An 18,420-nucleotide genomic window follows, 5' to 3' on the forward strand; every position below is an offset into this window, starting at 1 on the left:
TTTGATAGGGCTATTTCCGTCTCTTTATAGTTAACTATTTACTTCTTTCTTTTGGTCATCTCTAGAGAAACATCTTCTAGATCTATTATTATCTATTTCCCCTTACCTTTACTACTACTAAGGCTCAAAAGGTTTCCTTGATTTCTAGAATAGATGACACTAAATATTCCTTGTTATTTTTTAACATATACTAAAAAATCAAATGCATATGCCCTTTATACAAGTTAGGCTTGTTGGGCTTCTTGCCATAAAGGCATTGATACTCTTTGTTAATGAACAAAGAAAGTAAAAGTGAAAGTTGACCCTCCTCTTATACCTAAATTTATTTCTCACAATGAAATGGTAGATATGAGATCTATCATAGTTCCTATCAAATGCTATATACTCCATAATAATTTTTAACACCTTTTTCTACATGAGCTTAATCGAAGAAACAACATACACCTCTGTTTTTCCCCTTTACCAATTCCTCACATCTTCTTTCATAAACACTCTAATAGAAACATCAAAAATTTCCTTGTTATGATAAAAATGCACACCTTTGGTATTCGACTACATAATGTTCACCATTACCTCAAGGTTCAGCTATGATTTCCTTCTGACCATCATGATCATTCTAGAGCCCCAACTATTGATGAATTTTTCTCTTATATTTGGCTTCAAGGAGTCTTTCATCCTATTCAAATATCAAACAATACCACCATTTTTAAGTTTCTCCTAGACCATTTTTTCTTTTATCCATTTCTTACAATTCCTCAACTCCCTTATTTTTAGTTTGCCTCCCATTATACCAGACTTACAGACAAAACTCTTCAAATTCACTCTCAACGCAACATTCTCAAAAATTTAGGAAGAATGATTATACACGACTGAAAAATAAACACCCACAAAGTGAGGCAACTAAACCTTTTCTTGAGATTTTTACTTGCCAAAGTATCATCATCATTAAATTTAGTGTTTTGATACTTTCCCTTCATTGATAGAAATATTTGATATGTTAATAACTTTACTATGCATCTTATCATGATTGAAGAGGGATTTTAAATTTTTATTACCATCTGTGCTCCATCATTTCAAGAGGTGATAGATATGTTACTAACCACCACATTTTTTAATATGTTAGTGACCCCATTTTCTTCTCAAATCCATAAACTTACTTGAAATATTCAACAAATTGAGGGCATAAATAGGGAGACTTTCAAACTTGACTTAATTAGCTAAAATTTTCAACCCTCACTCAACAAAGCACCTTTCTGGCCAACAAGTTGTTAATTCAAAATATCAAATAAAGAAGAAAAATAATAGTTAAGAGTATTGAGCCCTAGTGGAAGACCAAGGTAGAATATTAGGAGATTATTAATCTTACACCCCTAGATATTCACAATCTTCACTTGTCTAACGACCAAAGCATTGATAAAAATGAAATAAATTCTTCCCCAATTGACCACCTGACTAGAGGCCTTAGTATAGATCTAGAGAATATCTTTGAAAGTCTTAGCTTCCTTGAGAGAGGACTCATCCATCCTCGTTGTATCATCAAAAAATTATTCACGAGAGTAGACCAAATTAGACAAAGATGGCTTGATCATCACTCTCTTCCTAGTTTCAACTCTAGTATTCATAGAACAACCAAGTGTTTCCTCCATAATAACAAATAGAATGGGAGAAATAGTTTAAATAGGGAATACATTTAACAAATTTTATATCTAAGTATGCTCATATATTTATGATATACTTGCCTATAAATAGAATGCTTGGGACAACTAGAATTTTAGTGGTCCAATTTGCAGTAATCTACTTGTTATGTGTTTGTAATTATTGTCATGCTATCTGAGCCACGAGTAAGGAAGGATGCATGTTATTTTGTTGTGTAAGGTAGTATTTGGAGCTAAGGAAATCAAGGAGATGATTGCAAGGGAGTTACCTCAAGGATATTGTTGTTTAAAAATTTACTAAAGCCAATACCATTTGTGTGTAACAAGAAACATAAAGTGCTAAAGGAAGTTTGTGGAGATTGTAGAAGTTGTTCAGACTATCCCTTAAAGAGCTCGTACAAATTTATTTTTGGGGTGACATCAATAATTTGATTTGAGTAAGACTTAATTCCAAGATTTCTTAGAAACTTGTAGAATGCCATGCAAGATCTTCACTAAATGATACATCTTTTCCCCTTTAAATGACAAAATGACATTTTGAACAATCTAAAATCATAAAATAGTAAAATTTGTAAAGTTGACTTCAGAAGTTGAAGTTTTCCTCCTTGGGTTAGGGAGGGTCCCTTTCCAACCTGCCAACTTTGCTTTGAATCTATTAACCAGCTTAGCTGAAGAGGGCTCCAAAGGTTTCAGCCCTAAAGGAAGCCCCAAATAGGAGGTAGGCAAGTTATTAACTGATAAAAAAAGATAGATCTTTTATACCAATTGATTAACTAACCTGATGCCATTCTGTACACCTGAAGGAATTCTTTAAAGCTTCTATGTTATTTTATTGTTGCTTCTCCCATCATAATTGTGTCATCGACAAACTACTCACGAGAGCAAGTATGGTCATTAGAAGACGGTTTGAGGTCAACTATCAACCCTTTAGATACATGAAGACTGATTGATCTACCAAGGGTCTCCACCATGATCGCAAAAAGAATGAGACATAGAGGATCTCCTTGTCTCAATCCTCTAAAAGGTTTGAAGAAATTAGAAGAGGACCCATTAATAATAATTTTAAATGAGGAAGTCCCAACCAACTGGGAATCAAGTTGAATAAAACAATCCTCAAAACCAAAATTCTTCAAAACTTTGAGCATAAAGTCCTAGTCAACTCTTGTTAAGATTAACCACAAACAAACATAATAGTTACAAACAAATATAACCAATATCAAAAAATAATAAGTCACACACAAGAGAACACAAGACACAAATATTTAACATGGTTCACCCAATCCATGGGCTACGTCCACCAACATCAAGTCCAATATTATTATTATCTAGTGATTACAATTTGGAATCCCTTATAGCCCAATACCGCTGCACGAAGCTACAATATCACCATACATAATGAAATGCCTAATCCTAAGCCATTTTATCCAAGCTTTTTTCACTTAGATAATTAGGTCTAGAATAAGTCATCCAATAGAAAAATAGTAGCTGGCACCCTTTACAATACTAGGGTTATTTTGGATTTAGGGGTGCTGCCCCCGAAAACCCTTGTGGGGGCATTACCCCTCGACCCAACCCTATACTGCAACAAGGATTGCACTTAGGGCATTGCCCCAAGACTCTGCAAGGGTGCTACCCCTTGACCCTATCTTGGAGGTGTTGCCTCGAAACCCCGGTAGAAATAATCTAGAGGGAAACCACGTCAGATAAAACTCTAAGTTTGATTAGGCTCCACATAACAAAACTCTATCATAAGCCTTGGATAAATATAGCTTGAGAAGAAAACCTTGAGAATTTTAGCTATTAGTAGAATGAATCACCACATGGACTTTAATAATGGAATCCAAAATTTTCTTGCCTAACACGAAACCATTCTATTGAGGCAAAATAATAGAAGGAAAAATAAATGACAATCTTTTTTAGGGATCAAAATAATGAAGGTAGAAATGAGTTATTTAAGCAATTTCTAGGACCCAAACAATTCTTTAACTGCCGCACATACTTCTGACCAAATTGACCTCTAGAAGTGTTGAAAGAAGAGCATAGGAAATCCATTGACCCCCAAGGACTTCTCTCCTTCAATAGAAAACACCGCTTTATGAATTTCACCACAGATGGAATAGAAACAAAAATTTGGTTATTAATGTCATCTAACAAAGAAGGAATAGCCACTAGAAGCTAGTTCTGACTATTGGGGCAAAGCTTATTATCTTTTTTGAATATATTATAAAAGAAATCCACAAAAGACTAAAGATTTCCCATCTGAATGCACATCTCCTTTCTTTGAGGACATATTCAAAATTCTTTTAAAATCTCTATGTTTCGACACAATGAGATGAAAAAACCTAGTTTTCTGATCTCCAACCTTAATCTAGAGGGATCTTGACCTTTGTCTCCAATAAATCTCCTCTTTGGTAATAATATCATGATACTTCACTAGAAGCTCCTTTTCCATGTCTATATAACCATGAGAATCCCCTTCATCATGAATAGACCTTTGAGGTTCATCCAGACCATTTTTAATAACATTTTTTAGGAGAAAATATCCCCAAAGGTCTCCTTGTTCCAAGATTTCACTTTTTCTCAACATGACTAAGTTTTCTAGATATCTTGAGTATGGATAACCCTTCAACCTTCATATTCCACCAATCCTAAATAAGATTATAAAAATTGGGATGTTCCATTCACATCCTTTCAAACCTAAAGTGAAAATTATGCTTGACAACCAAGGGGTAAGCCAATATAGAAATCAAGAAATGGTCAGACCCTATCTTATTGATAAAAGAAAGAGAATAGTGGAATTTATTAAACCAATCACCCAAAATAAGAGCTCTATCAAGCATTACCTAAATGAGGTTCTTATTATTTTGATGATTGGACCATGTGTACGAGCAACCTTGGAGATCTACATTTAGAAAATCATGTAGATGGATGAAGTGCATAATATCTAGCCTTCCATCCATATGAGCTTGGGTAGAAATGCCTCCCAACTTATCATTATTTTTCAAGGGAGAGTTGAAATCACCCATAACCAACCATGGAATTTCAATGATAGATTTTCGAAAAGTCCACAACCTTTCCAAGAAGGCCAACCTCACATTTTTTTAATTGCATAGACATTAGAGAGAATCTATGATAAATTATCTCTAATATGAGAAAAATTAATACAAAGGATATTTTTTAAAGCTTAAAGGACCACACCTTGAAGAAGGAAATAATTCTAGAAGATAGCCACACCTCCTAAGACTCCTTCAAAATCACACCCAACAACTTTTCCATTCTTAAAGAGAGATAGGACCTCAACTTTTTCTTTAGTCATATCAGCTTCTTGGATTAACAACAGATCTGATTCATGATCCCAAATCACATTCCTCAGTTTAGCTTGTTGATGAGGGTCATTCAATCCCTTAATATTCCAGGACATAATCTCCATTTAGAATTACCAAATTAGATCTCCTATATGGTTCTCTATTTCCCATCTGCAATATCTTGTTTACTGGGTGATTCACGAACTTCTATTTTATTCTTTTTGCCAGAACTCAATTTTTTGCCTCCCACATCCAGTTCAATAAGATTCATGGCCACTTTATTGATAAAGGAAGGCATCTACAGCTTAACTTTTCTCCTATTATTCACAAACTGTAAAGGTTTCTTAGAAGAGGAAAGCAAAGAGTTCATCTTAACTGATGCTTTTGACGAGTGGCCCTCTAGAGAGAAATAAGTATCTAGGACCTTCAAAACGATCCCAATTGAGTCAGAGAGCTTCTAGGGTTGAACCTCAAGCTCTAGAAAGTTCAGAACCACCTTTACACTGGACAAAAGGTCAAGATAGCACCACTTGGCAATTTTGAATGAGCCCATTAGAATAAGGGGAACCCACCAAAACACCCTCAACTAACTCTTTTGGGCCTAAATAATCTCGTCATTCCCCACCAACTTCTTCCTTAGATTCATCATCCATCAAATCATCTTCAAGAAGAACCCTATCCTCCAAAAGATTCGCCCTCTAAGAATGCATCAACTCTAATTGCAACTCAGTATCAAAAGCGTCAGCCACAACCTCAGAGGAGAGGTTACTTGCTTCTAGAGGTCTTTGAGGCAACATTTCACTAGTGAGATTTGGATCCACAAGAGAATCCTCCACACTCACTACCTTCAGAGAGAAGAGAATACTTTGATTCACTTGACTCAAAACCTCCACCTTAGAGCGCCTCTTGGGGAGAGGACCCTACTTATGGATCCATTCATTTTTTGTCTAGGGGGAAGATGAGGTTGAGGAGTCTCTTTGATTTTTTAGGATAATTTTTAGCTTAGTACACTGATCATCAACCAACAGTTGACCAAAACAAGTAGCAATACCTTTAAAAATTACTTCATTTCAAAAATCCAATGGTAACCCAGGGAGTCTGACCCAAACTAGGACATAGGCAAAAAAATTATCCTGAAAGGTCCATTTAGGAGCCCATTTTTGAAAAGATAGGGCTATTTTTCCAATCAACTAAGGACCTTGACAAATAAATTGATTACAATCCTCTTTATTAGAGGATTTAAAGAACAAGAAGCCCTTGGGAAGAGCTACAATCTTTGGCCTTGCAGATACCATCTTTTTAACATGGGAATGAACTTCCTCAATATTCGGACTAGATCCAAGAAACTTACATATGAGCATCACCTCCAAAGCTGAAATAGAAGAATCCAAAAGAGAGTATGGAATAAAAATCAAGAACTCCCTATTCTAGCATCCCACTTTGATAGGTTCGACCAGACATGAAGGTATTTTATTCAAGGTGGCCCCAAACAATCTCCCCCAATCTTTTCATTCCCACTTGAACGTCCCATTCACAGGGCCCCCATAGCGCACATTCGAAGGCTCCATAAGACCCCCCTTGCCAGAACTAGAAGCAACACATGAGGAAAGTGGGACTGCAATCTCAAACACTCCAGGTGGAGTCACCACAACACCATGCTTCAAGGAAGATTCAAAGGAAACACCCAAAGATTCTAGGAACATAATACTATTAGTAATAAATCTTGTAGCAAGGTAAGATGCCCCTGCAAATTCCTTTGGACATCAAGCATCATGCTCACCATCACCATTTTTCCCACTTGGTAATTTCACATTCCAAATCAAATCCTACATTTGCATTTTATTCACTTACTCCTTTTTCATATCCAATTAATTCAATAGATTTATAACTCAAGCATGGATCCAAAGGGTTCCTAATTCCAGATGCCCCTTCTGTAGTCACCGTGAGTCCTTTCTACATATTTTCTGGTTTTGTAAATGTGTACAGAATTACTGGCACTAGATTCATGATTTTTTCAAGCCCTTTAGGCCCGAACCATTTTCATGGCACATGTTCTTGCTGGGTGATTCCCCTAGAATTCCCAAAAAGTACTCCTAGATTTGGCATACATTCAGGATGGAAATTTTGTTTACTTTGCGAAAAGAGAGAAATGCTATTTTATTCACACACATCTTTTTGGATGTTAACATTGCAAAAATGTCCACTAAAGCTTGTATTTGTAACAATGTTATTATGCAGATACAGGTGCAAGCTAACAAAGTTTCCCTGGAAGTTGTTCACTAGTAGGAGTTGCTCAACCAATGGCACAATGCCCCTTGCACTGAGGCTCGAGTACCTCCAGATGCCTCGGTTGACACCTCGACACATTGTGGCTGCCAGCAGCGACACCACTCCTCAGGCTGCCACTTGCACACTATGCGCTCGTAGGCCTCCCGCCACTACCTTCCCAGTGATGGGACTAGTAGCTGGAGGCACCACTCTGCCTCCCCACCCCATGGTGGCTTTGGCTGGTCCCCACCTCCTTCTCTTGGTGATCGTCGAGATAATGCTAGAAAATGGCCCTGCCTAGTGCTGGTAATTTCTCCTCTGTGGCCTGAGGTCAAAGATGTGGAGGCTGCCACTGATCCCCCTACTACTGTTGCTCCTGATGATAGCTGGTCTGTGCCCAACCCGCCCCCCAATCCTAGAAATGATTGGGGTTTTAATGACAAAGATGATCCTCCCCCCTCGGCTACCACTGCTTTGGCAACCTGAGGTTGCTATATATATATATATATATATATATATATATATAATGAATAGTTGCTTTTTTTGGCTTATGCCATGTGTTTAGTTCCAGCTTAGGCCGCTTGAACTCTCTTGCGGGGATATCTTGTATCCCCTGACCCCTTTTTTGTGAATTGTATTCTACGTATATTTATTAATAAAACAAGACTATTCATAAAAAAAAAAGTAATTGTGTTTTGCCTCCTTTTAATTCGCCATAGAATATATAGTTTTATTTCTTTCAATCTAAAATAAAATATTGGTTCCATGTATGTCCTTTCTAGAGGAAGATGTCGCTGGTTTACAATTCAACTAATCTTCCAACCTCGGTCAACAGAAAATACGTAAGCTTCCCTTTTCTGTATAATACTCCAAACACCATTTCAATGCCAACAGATTTTGTCTCTATAGAATCAGTGGCTACCATCCATTAATATGGTCAACACGATCATTGATCCATCTTGAAAAGTGAAGAACACTTGTCCGTAGAAGCCCAACATTCCAATATATTGCTATGATACCTTGTCCTATTTAATCGTGATGCTCCACTCGAAACAAAATTGGGGATAATTCTGAGCATCCAAGATGCTACTACAAACATGAAAGGGCATTTTTGGACTCGGTTAAGAGTTGTAGCAACTTTATATAGCTACCTTCTATAATATAGCGACAACATTATCAGTGCAAAATGTCGATGAAAATGGAGGTGTTCATGGTGATGTTGGTACAAGCTGTTTTACCCATCATTAAGCCAACTATATTCTCGACCATTGCAAGATCATGGTGATGTAGGCACCGCCATGGCTATGAGCATTAGATGAATTTTTTGTTACTAGTGGAGGGCGAGGATGAAATAGAGGCATTTTAAGAGATTATTGAAGAAAAGCCTTCTGATCAATGTTGTGAAGCCCAAGATGGGTGTAGTGTGGTTCAATGAAGGGCAAATCAAGAAATCCATGAATGATTTTAGTTGCACGAATTTAATCGGCCAGGGGAGTTTTGGAATGGTGTACAACGCAAAACTTCCCGACGGTCAGATGATTGCCATGAAGAGAATGAAGAAGTGCTTTGTCGATGATGATGCAAATTTTTGGAATGAGGTAGCGATTTAGAGCAGCCTTCGCCACAAGAATTTGGTGGCTCTGTGAGGTTTTGGCATTGGCGGTGATGACAAAGAGGGGTTCCAACAGTTTCTCGTTTATGACTACCTCGCCAGTGGCAGCCTCAATCAGCACATTTTTAGAAATGCCACCGGGAGAACGCTGACATGGGAGCAGAGGAAGAAGATTATAATTGGGATTGCAAAGGGGTTATGGCATCTACATTCTGGCGTTCGGCCAGCGATATATCATAGAGATATAAAGGCCAAAAACATTCTACTGGATAAGGACAAGAATGCCCATGTTGCTGATTTTTGGCTGGCGAGGTTGACAAGTGAAGGAGAATCATATCTCGTGTCAAAAATAAGCGAAATGCGTGGGTATTTGGTGCCCGAGTATGCTCTGTATGGAATTCTTACAGATCGGAGTGATGTGTATAGCTTTGGAGTTGTCTTGTTGGAAATCATGAGTGGCAGAAGGGCTCTGGATATCTCTATGGAATGTTCGACTGAATACCTTATTACTGATTGGGCATGGAAGCTCCTGGAAATGAGTAGAGTAGTTGAATTGATAGATTGGAGAATGCACGAGAGTGAAGAGGTGAAAGCAATGGAGAGATTTGTTAAGGTGGGTATTTTGTGTACTCATGTTAATCTAGCTTTGAGGCTGAGCATGGCAGAGGCAGTGAAGATGTTGGAGGGAGAGGCTGTCATTCCCGCAATACCAGAAAAGCCTTTGCCAGTAGCAAATCACAGAGTGGCGGACAATGGAAAGGCATTTCTCAACATTATAGAGAGTTATCCTTCCTTCAACTCATCTGTCATTGGAAGATAGGCGGTGCTCATTGGTCGTAACCCATGATGGTCCAATACATGAATTTCTTATTCCTTGCTGGTCATGTTTTTTATAGAAATATCTCAGCGGAGATGCCGATATCCTTGTTGTTTCTGAAAAAACAAACAGAGAGAATAAAACAGCAGAAAGCTCAGGAAATGAGCGCTGAAAACTCCAGGCCCAGCAGGTCTATTTATAGATGAATGAGTAATAAATTTACAGAGCATTTCAGAGATAAATTTGGTTGTATATTTAATGAGAGTAGTTGGAGGGATGGCCGCACATGTCTCCAGAAACATCTTGGTCGGTGCCGACCAGACCTTGCAATGTAATTAATTTACGTTGACATCCCCCCTAAATTAATTACAATAGCTATACTAAAATCTACTGTCTAAATATCCCCCCATAATCTATATATGATGGGTCCCGGCCTAAAGCCTTGTTAGGTACCCATTTACAATCAGTTATCTCCTAAATACAATGGTTGGAATTCATAAGAATCCCCCCTGAATGACAACCATGAGATAATTATGTCACTGCTCTTAAGCCCAAAAGATGTGGAAGATATACAAACTTGGCTTCACTTAAAGCTTTGGTGAATAAATCAGCAATCTGGTCTTCGGTCTTGCAATATTGAAGATGAATCACCTGTTGTTGGAGGAGATGCCTGATATAATGATGATAGACTTCAATATGTTTGGTGCGAGCATGGAACACTGGATTCTTAGACAATGATATGGCACTTTGATTGTCACAATGAAATAGAGAAGGCCCTGCATGATGTTGCTGAAGAACTGATAGGATAGCTCGTAGCCAAGTGATTTCTTTTGCTGCTTCATTTGCTGCAGTATATTCAGCTTCTGTAGTGGATAGAGCTATGGTAGACTGCTTTTTACTGCACCAAGAAACGGGACCTGCACCAAGATAGACAATATAACCTGTAGATAGACCGGCCACTTGGGAATTGATAGAGTTGCCAAAAGGTAAGAATGTGGTTAACAATAAGTGGGTTTATAAGACCAAGTTCAAGTCAGATGGGAGTATTGAGAAACATAAGGCAAGACTTGTAGCCAAAGGGTATTCACAAAAAGAAGGGATAGATTATACAGAAACTTTTGCCCCAGTAGCAAAATTTAGTACTGTCAGAGTTATTATAGCATTAGCAGCTCATTTTTAACATCCATTTGGTGTAAAGGCCACTTAAAATGAGCTGCTAATGCTATAATAACTCTGACAGTACTAATTTTTGCTACTGGGGCAAAAGTTTCTGTATAATCTATCCCTTCTTTTTGTGAATACCCTTTGGCTACAAGTCTTGCCTTATGTTTCTCAATACTCCCATCTGACTTGAACTTGGTCTTATAAACCCACTTATTGTTAACCACATTCTTACCTTTTGGCAACTCTATCAATTCCCAAGTGTTGTTCTTTATCAAGGAATCATACTCATTTTTCATAGCTTTTTCCCATTCATGTTTTCACTAACCACAAGATTGGACATCTCACCAGCCATAGTTAAATTTCCAATCAATTACCAACACACATGCACACAATCACATAAGCATCAAGCAAAGACCACACCTTGATATTGGCCTTCTTAAGAACCTATCAAAACAAAGACTTCCAAAATTACCACTTTCAACTTCCCACACAAATCTTTCAAAGTGCTCTTTTTAATAATATCTTTCAAATGTACTTGATTACTATATCACCAAACAACCACACACAATTTGTATCTTCAAACGAAACAGTCTCAACCACATATAGTATCTCAAAAGATTAGTAAAATAACAAAAACGTGCAACACTCGAATGTGTTATAATTCTCAGCAGAATATGGAAGCTTAACAAATAGTAAAATTCTGCCCCAAACAGCAATTTATTTCTCCAATATTTCATAAATTAAACTATTCTCCAACTGCACCAACACACATATCTATCCATCAAAAAAAATGTTTAGCTGGGATCAAACATACCTTCAGCACTTGCCTTGATTCGTTTAATTCTTCCTCAGCTCACTAATTACGTTTCAACTTGATTTCAGCAATACTCAAGAAATCGAAAGGCTCCTTGACCTCTCTTGCTTCTGCAAGCTCCAAAACTTGAAATTTCAAACTTGCAAAAAACTCACCACACCTTCAATGAACAAGCAGAAGCAATTAATCTCGCCAATTTTCCAATTCCTCAAAACTGCACACAACACCTCTTCAGAACTCTCAAGACTTTCAGTGTCTCCAAGGAAATAGTACAACACCTCAAAACAGCAACAGCCAAGGCAAAGCTTCGATCCAACTCCCTTTCACAAGCTCTGATACCATGAAAAAACAAACAGAGAGAATAAAACAGCAGAAAGCTCAGGAAATGAGCGCTGAAAACTCCAAGCCCAGCAGGTCTATTTATAGATGAATGAGTAATAAATTTACAGAGCATTCCAGAGATAAATTTGGTTGTATATTTAATGAGAGTAGTTGGAGGGATGGCCGCACATGTCTCCAGAAACATCTTGGTCGGTGCCGACCAGACCTTGCAATGTAATTAATTTACATTGACAGTTTCTGAGAGAGAAGTGAGCTGCTAAGAAATCAGTGTTCTTTATTTTTTTATTTTTCTTGCTGTGGTCTCCATTCATAAAGAAGTTTTACTCATTTGGAACTAGAACTCGAATGGTATTAGGCTGAAATGTTTGTGTTCAAAAATTAAGAATTGTCAACTATTCATGCATTTTATAAAATTTATCTAATCTACAATTTTTACTTCATTTTTAAGAAGTATCCTTATGAAACAAACCAAAGACCTATAAATATAAAATATATAAAATATTTATTTTAATGTAGAATGTATTTATATCTTAAATTGATTGCTTACTTGAAATTTAGGAATAAGGATTTAGATGTTAATAAATGAAAAAAGGTTTTAAAATGTTTATATGAGTTAGTATTTTTTTAACAATTATTTCTAATTTTATCTTTTAAAATGTTTAGATATACTTTGAACAAGAGGACCTTTTATAGAACTAGGGTTTTTTTTCTTAAATAAGTGGAGGATAGACCTCATTTTCCATAATTTGTTATATGAAATCAAATCCCTTCTCAAAAATTGATTTATGTCCTTCATGACAACAACCACCAACAACTTATCTTGCACCATGATCTTGCTCTATGTTTCTAGTATTGCATTGCACAATTACTTCAATATTTTAGTGAATGTTTAGTTGCATGAGAGAAAATGCTTCTAGATTTCTTTGTATTTAGATGATTGAGTTGAATGCAAGTTGTAGTGCAATTATAGATTGTGTTTTGACATATTTCATAACGTAAGGCTACTATAATGCTCCCTTTACTTAGAATTCAAACATAGTTTTCTTAAGAAAATATGCTACAAGATTGAGAAAGGACTAATGATCACATAATAACATCATATAAATACGACTTAACAGAAAAAAAAAAAGTTCACTCTTTTTAATTGCTTTCTTAGATGCTTTAATATATAATATAATTTAATATAGTTATATAAAAAAGGCAAAATGTCATAACCCCATTTTTATTTTTTAATTTAATAATGGAAAATTCATAACTTTTCCAAGATAATTATCTGAGTCAAAGTAGAAAATAGTTAAACTATCTAACATGCAATGTTTAATTCTTACTACATTAATGGAGTAAACAAAACATATTTAACCAATTATAAAATTTAAAAATAAACAATGTCATATTGTGAAATATTAAATCCTAGTAGATCCTTATAGAGGCAGTCAAACATAAATAAATTTAAGTCTAGATGCTATTTATATAGCATGAAAGACTCTTGGCAGGAGGATTATGAGAGGGGGGGGGGGGGGTAGGAGATTGATTTTCAGACTTCACAATTTTAGAAAAAGTAACACAATTTGAAATCAAGAGCAACAGATAGGTTATTTGGAAGCCTTGAAGGACTAAGGCTATTTTAGAAGTTATCGTTGTAACTTTTAGGTTTTTATTTTTCTTACATAAGTTCTACTCAACAATTTAAGTGTGAAATCTTCTCATAACCAACTTTAGACTCCTATATTTTAGTATGCTTTGTCGACTTTGTATGACTCTTTTGACTTAATTGGATGTTTGTTGACTCAATTCATAATGTTTAGATAATATAAATGTTTTATAGCTTTGCTATTTTTACATGTGATGTATTTGACTATGATGGGTTATCATTGTTAGAGTGGTCGTTATTGTTGCATCAAAAGATCAGCCTATCAATGCCTAATACAACTATTAAACTTATATAATTCATAGGAGGTTGTTAGTTCATGTCACAAATTTGGAGGGGAGCACTAACTATTTTGTGGCTAGAAATAAATTGAAGGTTCTTTTTCATTTGGAACTTGTGGCTAGAAATAAATTGGATCTTTCAAGATTTGGAAATTATAAGTGCTCTTCTATGAAGAATTATTATTTAGATAATTCATGTAATGATTCTTTCAAAATGTAACTTGTTAGTGATCCTATGGATCCTAGTGATCTAGTTATGATATGGAATTTGGATATTGTTGATTGTAGGGCTAACCCCTTAGCAAGAAGGAAATTAAGGTATGCCGAACATAAAAATATTAAATAAGGAAGGTGGTTCATCCATTTGAGAGATTTTTAAAAGTTAAAATGAATCGGTCTTCTAGAAGGAAATGTGGACATGCATGAATCAATGGTGTTGGTAGGGACAATAGTGAAGTATTGTGCTCCTCTTTTCCTTCTATATCCATTCTTTATGCTATAGAAAATGGTTCTCCCTTGATTTAAAATTAGATTATTTTGTCACTCAAGTTGCACTCAATATGTTAAATAGTAAACATTTGAAGGAAGCTAATTGGTAAGTATTTGTACTAGTAAGATAAGTCCTTAATTGATAGTCCTAGATGGATTATATATATTTTTTGGTCATACTTTGAGGAAGTAGAAAAATGTAGTAGCTTTCTTACTAAATGAAATTCTGAGAACTAAGGTAGGTAGGGTATGGACTATGAAGTCTCTTGAGATTGATTATAAAGGGGATAAGAACAAAATTATATCCACAATCCATATGAAACTATCCAATCTTATATGTTCCTAGATTTGATTGTGTAATTATTTTTGCATCAACATTTTAGACCACACTTGGTGATCCATCATTAGGTTAAGAGAAAGTGACACTTTATTTCTTTCATGACACTCTATTTCTCTTATCATGATGATGGATCATAGAATATGATCTGAAACATTGATGCAAAAATAATCACACAATCGAATCAAGGAAAAAAATATAAAGAGGATGTGGATAAGTTAAATATGGATTCCATAAAGTTGACTAGTTGTGACCTCTTTCAATTTGATTGTGTCTTTGCCTTGAACTTTATTGTGTTGCTCTTAGGTTTTTCTTTGTATGTCTTGATTTATTTTGAATAAGTTAATTACCCCTCTTTTCTAAATATAATATTGCATCTTTCTCTTAAATTCTAAACCTTTGATGTCAGAAAGAGGGTATACAAATTTTCAACAAGCATGTGTAATTTTATTCTACATTCAAATGATTTTTTTTAATAAATCAAAATAATTGCAACACCACTGAATTGCTCAATTACATGCAAAATTGACAAAAAGAAGATAAGTGCATATTTCCATATATAGCTTCTAAAGTTATCAAAACTTTTTAAAACATGAATATATTTAAGTATGCAAAAATTGCTTTTAAAGCAACGAAGACTCTTAAACATATAGAAAATACTAATTATAAAATATCAAAATGCTAAAAATTAAATTTAAAATAACTTCCTAAAACACTTCAACTCTATTCTTGATAGTATTATCTAATGAATTTTTTTTAAAACATAGAAATTTTTATCTATGCAAGATTTACTTTTAAAGCAATGAATCTTAAAAATATAGAAGATGCTATTTATAAATAATCAACATGCTCAAAACCTTCTAAAACACTACAAATCTATTATTGACATTATTATCCAATTAAAATATGCTAGCATGACATTATTGGCAAAGCCATGCAAGGTATTTAAATTATGTTTTTGAGAAGTAAAGGTCTTGTGAAAATTTTATTTTTCGAACACAAGATTATTTAAAATTTTTTGTTGGAATGGAAAATAAGAGTTCCTAACTTTTAGAAATTTTCCTACAAACCTGATTTTTTTGTCACATGTCAATCATTTCTTAATAATTTGACACTTCTCAAGAAATTTTCTTTAAATATTATTTTAAAATCTAACAATATGAACTCTATTTTTTTTTATAGAACTTTCCCTCTACAGAACCTTAAAATTCAAATACTTAAACTAAAATTCCAATAATAATTTTTTTAATAAATAATCTAACATTAAAAGAAAAACTATATAATTATTATTTTTTTAAATGTTAAGCCTGGGATATAAGCTATATTTTAGTACATGGCAGACATGCTCTAGACTTATTCGATATTAAAGCGATTGTAATTGTAATGGTTCGAGCATCACATACAAGATCAGAAGTTGTAGATGATATGTTTTATACTTCATGTTAGTGTATCGGAGTGATTTGTACATTATCCTAATTTCTGCAAAAGCACAAAAGCATGCGTTGTTATTATGCCACGAACAAACTTGATGGTTTTCAATGTCTAACGTTAAAAATTAAGTCCAGCGATTGTACATTTGATGATAAAATATTGTGCAAATGTAAGCCAAAAGAAGATATCGTATATGAAAGAATGATATTAATACACAGTTTTCTTAAGTTCAATATTTTCCCACAACAGGAGAACACATTACATGAAATGCAGCACGGCCGCTGCATATTTTGTTCAGACGGACTAGTTGAAAGAAGGGTTTAAAAATCTGAGAAAATCTGTCCCGTCAGCCTCTGCTCTATGAATTACTATAGGTTGGGGATTTTCTGGCATTGCAGGAACTGCAACCTCTCCCTCCAACATCTTCAATGCTTCTGCCATACTCGGCCTTGATGCCACACAAAATTCCCACCATTACAAATCTCTCCATTGTTTTCAACTCTTCCCTCTCCCGCATTCTCCAATCTATCACTAGATCTATTTTATTGGATGCCTTGAGAAACTTCCATACACAATCGGTAATATGGCATTGGCAAGTTATATCCACAGCCCTTCTGCCTCTCATGATTTCCAGCAACACAACCCCAAAGCTGTAGACATCACAAAGATCTGTCAGCAGTCCAGTCAGAGAATACTCCGGCGCCAAATAACCATGCGTGCCTGCTACTTTTGACTCCAAATGAGATTTCCCTTCCCTTGTTGCAAGCCCAAAATCTGCAATGCAGGGATTCATGTCATCATCCAGCAGAAGATTGTCAGCCTTGATGTCTCTGTGATATATCGCGGGCCGAACGTCGCAATGCAGATAACACAACCCCTTTGCGATGTCAATTATAATCTTCTTCCTCCGCTCCCACGACAATGCTCTCCCATTTCTAATTTTCCCTCGAAAAATGTGTTGATCCAGGCTGCCATTAGCGAGATAGTCGCAAACGAGAAATCGCTCATGGCAGCCCCTGTTTGCCGTCACCGGCAACGCCGAAACCAAGGAGAGCCAACAAATTTCGGTGGCGAAAGCTGCTCAGCATCTCCACCTCATTCTAGAAATCGTCGAGAGAGCACATCATCTATCCGTCGGGAAGTTTGCCCTTGTACACAATTCCAAAGCTCCCCTGTCCGATTAAATTGGTGCAACTGAAATTGTTCATTGCCTCCTCCAATTGTCGTGCGTTGAACCGCACTGGGCCAAGGTTTTCATGGAAAGAGTATTTCATTTTCTTCATAGCAATCATCTCATGAGCTTCGGCAAGTCTTCTATTACACACTATTCCTTCGAAATTGCCCTGATCAATTATAATGGCGCAACTAAAATTCTTGGTTGCGTCCTTGATTGGTAGTATATTGAACTGCACTACGCCCATGTGAATTCTCACAAAACGCTTAATTTCGGCCCTTGCACAGCACCAGTAACTGATTCCCATGCTGCAGAACAAAATCATAGCCATGGCTGCCATCACCAGGAAGACCTCCATTTTCACCAAAAATTTTTACAGAGAATGTCGTTACTGGATTACAGAAGAAATCAATATCCAGTTTGCTACAACTCTCTGTCGACGAGTGAATAATCGGCTAAATTTATAAGGAGGGGCCAAATTGCAGAAAAAAAACGTTACCAAATACATAATCAACTAAATTATAGAGACTCCAAATGGCTAAATTGTAGATTTTTTTTGCCAAATCCATAATCAGCTAAATCATCGAGACTCGATCTTACAGAGCTGAAGGAATCTTTAGATTTGAAATGCGCGATCCGACTCCGCAGATCTACGGTTCACAGTGTCTTAAAAGTGCACAAAAATGATATAAAAATTTTCTGTCGTTGGATTTCGGTATCTCCATTTCGAATATCTCGGCAGTAGTTGGAAGTTTCCATTTCCCATTTTATTTTTTCCTGAAACGTCCAAAGCTGCTAAAAGAAATGATTTGTTTCTATCAAATCGCAGATGAAGAAGAAGAGACGCAATGCACCTTATATGTGTTATCTAATTTTATTAATTATATTATATTTTATTTGTATTTTTCTAAACAAATCAGTGTATAATTTGAATTGTAGCAATAATTCTTTCTAGATTTTTTTATTTTTTTTAAAAATTGGATTTTGTAAATTAGCAAATTACATTATTATTATAATTATTTAAAAGTTTTAATGTTAGAAGTTTTTTCACTATATAAAATTATATATTACAAATTTAAATTA

General features: G+C 35.5%; 1 protein-coding gene and 1 pseudogene across 1 annotated transcript; one reads left to right on the forward strand and one right to left on the reverse strand.

Moving 5' to 3' along the window:
- The first annotated feature begins 8,640 nt into the window (after positions 1-8,640).
- LOC149555320 (putative receptor-like protein kinase At1g11050 pseudogene) lies at positions 8,641-9,660 on the forward strand (annotated as a pseudogene).
- A 6,861-nt stretch (positions 9,661-16,521) lies between these two features.
- LOC149555321 (putative receptor-like protein kinase At1g11050) lies at positions 16,522-17,695 on the reverse strand. Its single transcript, XM_089829329.1, has 2 exons — positions 17,311-17,695; positions 16,522-17,240 (listed from the first exon to the last, which is right to left on the reverse strand). The coding sequence occupies exons 1-2, from the start codon at positions 17,693-17,695 to the stop codon at positions 16,522-16,524; spliced, it is 1,104 nt and encodes a 367-aa protein (XP_089685455.1).
- Between the last annotated feature and the right edge of the window lie 725 nt (positions 17,696-18,420).

Source organism: Cupressus sempervirens, chromosome 5 (genome assembly GCF_028749045.1).
Source record: "Cupressus sempervirens isolate cs-2001-9-10 chromosome 5, ASM2874904v1, whole genome shotgun sequence".
Taxonomy (NCBI): domain Eukaryota; kingdom Viridiplantae; phylum Streptophyta; class Pinopsida; order Cupressales; family Cupressaceae; genus Cupressus; species Cupressus sempervirens.